Here is a 10,922-nt window from a genome sequence, read left to right as displayed (position 1 = left end):
CGTAGGTTGTCCTGCTCAAACTTAAAAGATTTGTCAACAAGAAGTCTCTAAAGATATACCTGACCCTGAAGACTGAGCGTGGGTCAACTGGTGTGGTGCTGTGAAATCTTGGCTGCCAAAGCTCTGTTGCCAAATTGAGTATCTATGGTCAAAGGACTCCCCTACCAAGAATGGTGAGGCTCGTAGTCCCAAAGACCATAATACCCCTATTTGGTAAATCCATATGGTGCTGGCATCCACTACAACCTCGAAAATTCTTGTGTGGGATGCCCCCTCGAGTAGGAAACTCCCGCACACCTCTAGTTGTTGCGATCTCCTTTTCACCAAGTGGCCAACTAAGGAAGTCAACTCGGTAAGCTCATGGCGAAGGCCACTTACCTCATCATAAAAATTTGTAACTTAACCTTTGGATGTAGAAGATTGATTCGGAAATCCTGTCATACTTAACTGACACAAAAAGAAAATAAATCAAAGCAAAAGAAATTTTAATTGAAAAACTAACTAAGAAGAACTAATTGGCTTCCCCAGCAACGGCGCCAATTTGGTAAAGTGGAGTTTACCGTCGCCGGTTAACCTGCATCTATGCAAATAATATTTATGAATCACTACTAACTACTTATACTAACTGGTAGTACAAGCGGCAAGGTCATGGTCGAACCTTAGGGAAGCACAGAAGATTAGATCATTAAAACTCGTTTTTAGTTAAAGATATAAATGTCTAGGGGGAAGGGGGTATTGGTGTGGATGGATAATTGAAATTGCATGAAAATAAAATGCGAGAAAAGTAAAGATAGAAGCGCAATTAATCGAGATATCTTAGCTTAGAGGAGTAGATTCACCCAATGAAATTTAGATCATCGACCCAATTTATGACTTAAATTTCTTGTTTATGCTTAGCTCAATTGATTGGAAGCCTAATCAATGGTCCTAATTATCGAATTAATCAAAATGCACAGAAAATGAATTCGCTCCATACAAATTAACAAATCACATTAAGTTCTAGAGATTACGCTAAGATGAGTGTTTAACTTCCAACGTCTAATAAACAATCAATACGGTTTTTTTCTCTAGGTTGCTAGGAAAAGTCCTTTTTGCCTAACTAACCTATTGCTTCCAACGGGATTATCCTATAAATATGTATCAGATATTACAAGGTAATCACAAAGTATTAGAATCACACGATCAAATTATTGGGTGTCAATAATCAATTAAAATCATGCAATTCATAAATATAGAATCAGATCAAAACCTATAAACAAGTTTGTATACATCATTAAATTGAATCTCACAGAATTACATTGAGTTCCTCCGAATCACTAAACTAAGAAACCAAAATCTTCCCTTCCCATGGAGGATGAGAAGTTACAATCCGACATCTACTCGATAAATTAATAAAGATACTGAAATTTGAAGGAAAAGAAAGAAAGATGAAGTCTAATTCCAGCCTCCATCAATTCGGCCTTCCAAGTTCAACATAATCTGACCTAGGGTCGAGGAGAAGTATATATAGAGATCAACGCAGCGTTGAAACTCTGATGCGGTCGAAAGGAAGCGTTAGGCAAGAAGTCCAATACATGGCCAACGCTCACTCGCGCGTGCCTCATTACTTGTCCGTCAATTTTCACAGCGTTGCAACGCTCTATAGAAGCATTGCAACGTTGGTGCTTTTGTCTTTCAATGTTGAAGTTCAAGCATTGAGATTCGTTGGAACACTAGCGATGATTCAACTTTGGAGCATCGTAACGCTTGGGCCAGCGTTGCAACGCCCCCTACACTCCAAGCTACTACTTTCAAGTATTGCACGAATGTTAGGCTTAGGCCAATTATGAGTGTTGTGACGCTTTCGTAGGGGAATTTTGGTCATTTTGATTCCTTTGAAGCCCGAATGCTCAAATTAACTCCAAATTGCTTCAAGTTAATCTCATTCTTCACTAAATGATTAGTTCTACCTCTTGGTTGCTCGATACCTACAAAATAGGAAAATAAAAATATAAAATTCAATAACAAGTCCGAATTAAGCTAGGAATAATAGCTCTTTTTTAGAGCTATCACTCATGTTTAGAAGAGATGGAGAGAGTACACTTGTGAAAATAACTCTTTATTCTCAAAGGGCTATGAAAACCACAATACAAAGGGCACTAATTACAAGACCAACTCTTTAAAGAGTCTACAAATGGAGAGTAATTCACTCAATACTCTACGCAAGTGCAAAGTGGATGTGATATCTTGACAATCTCAAGACTATCACTATTTATATAGCTAAAAGGAGCCTAAAATCGTGTAAGTAGTGGGGGAGTGGCCTTAGTGGGGGTTTAACTACCTACTTTCCTTATTTTTAGGGCCATTACTCATTCCCCAGGTTCCCTTCCTTTTAGGGAGGGGACATGCCCACTAATTCCCCTATTTTAGCTCCCATGATCTCACTTACTAAATTTAGGACACCATTACCCTATTTTGTAGAAAGCCATTGTCCCAATAAATGAGTGTTTGTCCTTGAAAGCAATGTGTACCTTCATCTCATGTTAGGCACATGGTCTTCACGCATTTGAGAAGTCTTCCAACTCTTCAAGGGTCTTGTGTGCACCACGTGCATTGCCTGTTTGTGGCCGCTAGGATGAGCATTGAACAGCATCTCTCATGCATGTTGCCTCGCGCATGAGCCATTGCTCAGATGTTTGGCGCATGCCTGGGATGCTCGTGTATCCGCCTGGCATGTGCATGTGTCGATCGTTGCCTTATCATGTGTTGCACCATGCCCGTCTAGGCTATGCACGTATGCCTTGCATTTGGGCCTTGCACGCATGTCGATGGCACCTGTAGGCGTGCGCACTTGCCTATCACATGTCCCATGTTGTTCCCATAAAATAGAGCATGATCCAACTACCTACGTTGTGCCTCCAGTGTCTAGCTAACCTCCCTGGGTTAGCCCCATGCACCAGCCTATACTCCCCAAACCTTGGGCGTGTTTGTCTCGGCTAACCTCTCATTAGCCTTGGGCATGTTCTCCACCCATCCGACGTGGCTCACCTGTCGTGTCATGTGCTTTAGGTCTTGAGAGTTTGACAGGAAGCCACAATGATTCCTTAATTGAAAAGCTTATAGTGTAGTCTCCAAAGGGGGGGTTTGTTGATTGGAATTGTTGTAATTGAAAATAAATTCACATGAAATTTAAATGAGAATAAGGGAAAGAAAGAGAGATTTGTAAAATTCAATGGTGAAAAGTTCTAGCTCGGGTTTAATGTTATGTTTCTGCAATTAGATTAATTGATCATTGAACTCTAGATCAAACATTCCTTGCTTAAGCCTAACCAAATTAATTAGAATCCTAATTAACCGTCCTAACTACTTAATTAATTAAGATGCATAGAAAACGAATCCGCCTTATACATCTTAATTAATCACATTATGTTTTAAGGATATGCTAGGATGAACGAATTAATTTCCGCAGTCTAATTAACTCATTCAATATGATTTCTACCTCAAGATTGATTAAAGCATTACATATAATGGGCAACTCATATCAAGCAAGTGAATCTAATCTTTTTGCTTCATAATGGTTCATTGCCTTAATCAAGGTTAAACCTAAGTATAAATTTACATTAACAAGTGTCAATCAAATACATGGAAATGCAATTTATAGCAAAGAACTCAGAGTAGAAATCCTTATACAAGAGTTTGAACAATGTACAATGTAAAACCAAGTCTCACAATTAACATAAGAATGGGGAAAATTATCAAACCCAAGCTAGAAAAGTTGCCTTTAGCCTCTAATCATCCTAAAAAATACAAGAGATTAAGCTCCAAGATGACTAAAATGGTTAAAAACAAGTATTCCTAGTGATCCCCCATCAAATCGGACTAAAATTTCATTTTATAACAGTGCGCAGTACTGTGACGTTAGACGATTGGGAGGCCCCTTTCCGAAGCGTAGCAGGCGCACGTGAGGAGTTCCGTCAAGTTATGGAGCATGCGGTGCTTTCTCACTTTTTCAAATAATGAGCTCTTCAAGCGCAGTGTAGAGCGTTGTTGCGTCTGCCTCAGAGGCATTTTTGTAATTTATCGACCTTCTTTCTCCCTTAATGTATTTGAGCTCCAATTTTGCCTGTTTTAGCACCATTTCACTCTGAACACCTTGTTCTTCCTCTTAGGCACATTAAATGGAGCAACAACTCCAGATTAAGCAGAGGGAGATGACACATTTTCGATGCTATCAATGTCTTTTTAACTTTTTCCCAAACCAAACCTTAACCAAAAAAAAAAAAAAAAAAAAAAACATATATACATACTCCACTTAAAAGTTGAAATTTGGAATTCCTTCTCCACTTTGCCTATTCAACACCGTATTATAATTAACTGAAATTTTATTCCTACAAGCCCTTAAAAAATAAATAATTAAAGTCCCACCCCCATATATCATAAGATTGGATTTATTCATGTATATACAACACACTCGAGAGAGAAAAATGGATATAAAAAAAATCGTTTTAAAATTCTTCTTTTTTTTCTTGAACTACTTCAAATTAAGTTTGTTAGTCAACAAAGCATCAACTTTGAATTGAAACCATATTTAAAAATATCAATATGAATTCGATTCTTTACTTTAGGCATTCAAATCAATGTCCTAAACTTCCAACCCAAAGTTTCCAAAAATTCAACTTTTGGTAAGGATTCCACCCATCAACATGCCATAAATTGGTTCTCGTGATTTAGATATAATTTCGCTTTACCCTCCCTCATTTGAATTCAAAATTTAATTCGACTAATTTTTATTTTTTAAATACGTTTTTATTCAATCTTAAACCATAATAGTATACGTTAATTAAAACACATTCTATAAAACAGAAAATATCAACTCATAATCATATAAAATAAGGGAAAGTTCAATATTGTAACAACTTATTTAGATAAAGACAATCAATGATATTTGACCAAATTGAAACTATACATAAACATAAATTATAGAGATTGAATAGGTGCCTAATTTTTTTGCTCTCTAGTTTCTTAGTTTGGTAAACATTTAATAGCCGTCCAAAAATCATATCCACTATACTCAATTTTCCACGTGGCATGACCAAAATTTAGCGCATTGCATTTTTCCACTTTAAAAAAATCTTATCATTTGAAGCCAAAGGAAAAAAAAAAAAAAAAGCATTGAAACTTTAAGCATCTTTTTCTAAGAAACTGCCACGTCATCATACACAAAATTGAAGAGTGAAAGCAAACCCTAACTTCCTATCCATATCTCACCAATAATCCAATAATGTCTCTTCAATCGAATCATTTTCCTTCAAGCTTTTGTATATATGTATACGATTCTACTTTCTATCGAGAGTTTGATATCATAAAAAAGATCGGCTCAAGTACTATTTTAGTTTTGTAGTTTGACTTTGTTTCGTGTAGATCCTGATACTTTTGGAAAGTAATTATTTTAATCGTTAAGTTTCATTTTTATCTCATTCTTTTCGATCAAAGTTTCAACATGGGATTCCATTCAAAATTTCCTTGAAAAATAAGGAGAATCATTTCAAATAGGAAAAAGAAACATTATAATACAAATTTCGTTTTTTTTTAATGAGGGATTTAAACCATGGACCTCAAGGTCTAAAATAATTATTATCAACTATTTCTTTTTAACAAATATTTCATTTGTTCTGTTGTTAATTTATGTACATATATTAAGCAATGGTATATATTTTGGAAAATTTTTCTACTACAATAAATGTACTTGACTTTCAATAGATTTTGAATTATTATCATAAAAAAAATATTTATTATTAGAATAAAAAAGGAAGCCTTTTGACTTAACTTTAAGTTCAGAACTTTTTTTTTTTATAATTAATATGTCTTTTCTATTATTTGAATGAATGAAGACTTGAAATACTTCTCCGATACACCAAAAGAATCTATACTATACTTTAAAATATGATTGAGCTTAATCTTCTTAATATTGTTTTACATTATTTACAAATATAATAAACTTTCATTACTATCAACGATAGACTATGATAAACATTTATCAGTATCAGTGATAAATGTCTATCGCAGTTTATCACTAATAGACGGTGATATTTTATTATACTTAAAAATATTTTTAACAATTTTACCATTAAAATAATTATCTATTTTTTTCTGTTACAATGATTAGAAAATTTGACTCATTAGACTCATAGACCTTTCTTTTTTTATTATTATTTTTTTAATGAAAAGCAAACTTGCAGAACATGATTTAACTACTGATTTGCCACGTTAAAATTTCAAATACTCTTTTAGATAGGGAAAAATGACAAAAGATAAAAACGCGTCACCAAATTATTGTTATAACCAAAAGTAATAATAATATATAATTAAAAAAAACATCGTCTGTAGTATTCAGAAAAAAAAAAAAAAAAAAACCTCTGCCTAACTTGTCGTGATCTTGCCCTCCCAAATGTCGCCACGTGTCGTTATTCACATTGCCGACCAATGGTTTATATTTTCATTCATTCCACGCGTGGAAAATACAGTTCCACGACTTTATCATTTGCTTTTAATTTTCTTTCTTTCTTTTTTTTTTTTTCTTTCTTTTTCCTATTTCTCCTTTGGATTCTATTTTTAAAATTTTAAATATATCTTCGAGTCCACGTTCTTTTAGATGATTTTGATTGTATTAGCCCTCGATTTTTTTGGATATTAAAATTTAATTTAAAAGTAATTCAATCATTTCATTAAACACTTCAACTAAGTCGATAGAAAGTTAACTAAAGCAAGCATAACTCAATTGATATCTAAGTGTGTTCGTAACTACAAAGTCTGTGGTTTAAATTCTCTTATTCCAATTGTACTATCAAAAAGTCTCATATCTTTAAAAATAAGCATAACTAGCTGTCATTAACTTGTATTACCCACTTTATAGTTAAAGGTCTGAATCTTCACTCCTTTATTGTTGTACTAAAAAGGAAACTAATGTCTCATAAATATATATTTTTCTTCATAAGTTCAACATATAATCATGTCACTGAAAAGAAATGTACGTTGTTATTATTATTATTATTATTTTTTACAATGTAAGAGTTACCAAAATTGAACTTCTAATTTCTAGGTGTTGATAGTACAAATTCTATGTTAGCTAAGTTATATTCATTTTGGTATATTTAAGTTATTCTTATGGTCTATGTACTTTAAAATATGATATATTTTTAATTCCTATATCATCAAATGTTCAAATTAAAGTTAATATGATTTTAGTAATTCTTATCATTAGTTGTCAAAGTGAGTTTAGCTCAATGGTAATTAGTATAACCTTCCTTCCTAGAGGTGGAAAGACTTGATTTCCCCATCCTCCTGATTGTTATAATACAAAAAATCTTATTGTTAGATCATACTGTCAGTATATGATTAACTATTTCAAAACCATTTATAGTCCCTATTAGCTTTCAAACCTTATAAGTTTTGAAAGGAAAAATTTCACGGATAGAAAAAGAATGTCAAACTATTTAGAGAAATAGCCAAAAAAAAAAAAAAAAAAAAAACTAATAGATACTGGTAGACTTCTATCAGCATCTATCACATAGTATCAATGATAGACTTCTATCAATTTCTATCACTGATAGATTTTATCATCCTCGATCAGCTATATTAAAGAATATTAAATTTTGTTATTTGGTGTAAATAGTTTACTTTATTTTTCTATTTTTGAAAATTTCCATTTTAAAAATTATTTATCATTTTTTTCTTGAATGGATACTATAATTATTATTTTACTAAATTCGATATAAATTAACTTCAAATTGGTAATGGAGATTAATAACATGTAAAATGATTTTATTTGAACATTTGGAAGTGCAAAACCAAAATACAATCCATTCTAAAATCTATGAACCAAAATAATATTTTTTATCTATTATTTAATAGAAGAATTATGTTTTATGTGGCAATTAGCACTTACGTCAATTAAACTATTAGCATGTTTGACCATTCATGGTTAAAAAATCATTTCTGTCATTTTCAAAATCACATGAGAAATATTTATAATCATTCCAAATCCATTTTAATAATACGAAAAATGAATTTAAAAGTATAAATTTAAATATTAAATTGACTTTGAGTGATTAAATATGTATTTTAAAATAATTTTAACTATTTTAAAATTACTCTCAAACTACCTTTTACGAAAGAACCTAATCAAGATTGGTTATAAAAAAAAAATGCATATAAACTATTTCCAAGTTATGCTTAATTCGACACCTATTAACATCTTTCTAATTAAGGATAATTTAATATATTTACCACTTTTTTTAAAAAAAAAATTACGGCAAAGAAAAAAAGAAAAAAGAAAGAGAAAGAAAAAAGAAAAGAAAAGAAAAAGTAGTTTCGTCGTTATCTCGAGGGTGCATGCACCGGAACAAGCTTGGCCGTACTCGAACCAGATAAACACAACTAAAAAATTGATTCACTCTCTTTAAAATCCACGTGTCGCATCTTCAATGGTTCCTATGTCAAGTGGGTCCCCCTCTTCTCATTAACGACGGCCGTACTTTTCTCTCTATAAAACCCATTTCTCTCACTGCCTCCCAAGTTTCAATTCTCCAACCAATAAACAAGCACAAAAAAAAAAAAAAAAACCCATTAAACTAAAAATCCCCAATTCCTTTTATTTTCCATTAAAAAAAAATGGGAGTAGCTGAAAAAGATCCACTTTCAGAGCTGAGCCTGCCGCCGGGATTCCGATTTTACCCAACCGACGAAGAGCTTTTAGTTCAATATCTCTGCCGGAAAGTTTCTGGCCACCATTTCTCCCTTCAAATCATCGGCGACATCGATCTCTATAAATTCGACCCTTGGGTTCTCCCTAGTACGAATCCAAAACACTATTCAAAATATCATTTCCATTTTCTTTTTTCTAAATTAAAATAATTATATTTTTGTTTTTGGGTTTTGCAGGTAAGGCCATGTTTGGCGAAAAAGAATGGTATTTTTTCAGTCCAAGGGACCGTAAATATCCGAACGGGTCGAGACCGAACCGTGTCGCTGGATCGGGATATTGGAAGGCGACCGGAACCGATAAGATTATTAGTACTCAAGGAAAAAGAGTTGGCATTAAAAAGGCTCTTGTGTTTTATGTTGGGAAAGCTCCCAAGGGAACTAAAACTAATTGGATCATGCATGAATATCGTCTCATTGATGCTTCTCGCAAGACGGGCAGTATTAAGGTATATAAAATTTAAATACAATCGCATCGAATAAAAATTAGTTTAAGTTTATGAGTTTAGTGGTGATTTTATTTTTATTTTTTTAATTCAGTTGGATGATTGGGTTTTATGCCGAATATACAAGAAGAATTCAAGTGCGCAAAAGCTGCCACCGATGACGAGCAGCATTTCGAGTATGGAATGTAGTAATGGGGGGTCGTCGTCAACATGTTCTTCGTCGCACCTCGACGACGTTCTCGAGTCGTTGCCCGAGATTAAAGACCGGTTCTTTAGCTTGCCTAAAGTCAATTCTTTCTTAACTTTACAGCAGCAAGATCATGAGAACCTCAAGTTTCTTAATAATCATCTTTTGGGGTCCGCTAATTTCGACTGGGCTTCCGCCGCCCCTGCAGCCTCCTTTGAAGGCCTCAACTTGGCCGCCGAACTTGCTCCGCTGACTCAGTCCCACGCTCCGTCCGGGTTCATCGATTCCGATATGTGTATTCCATCCAGCGAACCGCCAAGGAGCACGGCGGAGCAGGAAGTACAGAGTGGATTTCAACGGTTTCAGAATTCCGGTTGGTTGCCGCAAAATTTCTCCAACTCCGGCGACGGTTTTGGGTTTTGAAAAATGTCCGGTGACCGGTTCGGCCGGAGTGGATCCGGTTTAGGGGAGCAGGTTAGAGAGGGCTGTTTGTGTAGATAATTCTTTGGGCTAACATTCGGGATTTCAGATACCAGACAAAAAATATGGAAATTGGGTCCAAAATATTAGGGCAATTTTTACTCCAATACCTTACAATTACATCAAATATTTGCACTTTTGATTCAGCTAAATGTTAGCAATAAATGTTGTACTTTTTACCATATGGTCAATATTTGTTTTAACATTTTACTAACAAACGTATTCTCAATAGACTTTTAATGAATTATATGAATTAAAGAAAATATTAATTTTTATCCCTAAATTTTAATGATTATTTCAATTTAAATTTTAAATTTTTGTAAATGTATCAATTTGAATCGTCTATTACAATCTATTTTGAAAACCTCCTCTAAAACTTATAATTGTAATCCTATAAACTTTAATTTTAAAAATGGATCAATTTAAACTTTTAGTTAGAATTTTCTTCAAAATCGTTCATGCATTTACTTTAATTGTCCATTTTATAAAATTAGCAATTACAAAAGTCTATACATGTTTGAGAATTAACATGTATCGATGATTAAAAGATAATCGCAATGAAAGATCTAAATTGGTTGATTTATGAAAACTTAGGAGTTTAATTGACTCAATCATAAGTTTCCCATAACATCAGTTGATTGAAATCTGGAGATGAGTATAAATTAGTACACTTATAAAAATTTAGAGTTTTAATTGATACAATTTTAATTGGGTTTTACTTGATACAATCCAAAGTTTAGAGATATAGATTGATATTTTTCTCAATATGGAATGATATAAAATTAATAAGTTTTCAGAGAAAAACAATATTAGAGGTAATTTTTTTTTAAGAAAAAAAATGTTTCCATAATTAATTTGTGTATTAATCAAACTTAAGTTTATGTATAACGTAGTTGGTGATAACTTTCGGAAATAGAAAATTTTAAAAAGTAGTTCTTGAAGAGTGTTTAATTTTTATGTTAGGATTTACTTTAAAGATGGGGAGTAAATAATCAATGTTATTAACAATGATTTAGAAAACAAAGAGTAATATATATTATATAGGATTCATATATAGTTCTATACCATTA

The 10,922-nt window shown here is 32.9% G+C and overlaps 1 protein-coding gene across 1 annotated transcript; it reads left to right on the top strand.

The window, feature by feature from the left end:
* The first annotated feature begins 8,551 nt into the window (after positions 1 to 8,551).
* On the top strand, positions 8,552 to 10,034 carry LOC120085205 (NAC domain-containing protein 72-like). The gene is made up of 3 exons (XM_039041097.2): positions 8,552 to 8,830; positions 8,920 to 9,188; positions 9,280 to 10,034. Exons 1-3 carry the CDS (start codon positions 8,650 to 8,652, stop codon positions 9,793 to 9,795), a joined length of 966 nt encoding a protein of 321 aa, XP_038897025.1. The 5' UTR covers positions 8,552 to 8,649; the 3' UTR covers positions 9,796 to 10,034.
* The last annotated feature ends 888 nt before the right edge of the window (positions 10,035 to 10,922 follow it).

Source organism: Benincasa hispida, chromosome 9, assembly GCF_027475165.1.
Source record: "Benincasa hispida cultivar pf3 chromosome 9, pf3_genome.v1.1, whole genome shotgun sequence".
NCBI lineage: Eukaryota > Viridiplantae > Streptophyta > Magnoliopsida > Cucurbitales > Cucurbitaceae > Benincasa > Benincasa hispida.
Note: the sequence above shows the minus strand (reverse complement) of the source record. Positions and strands in the feature narration are given on the sequence as shown.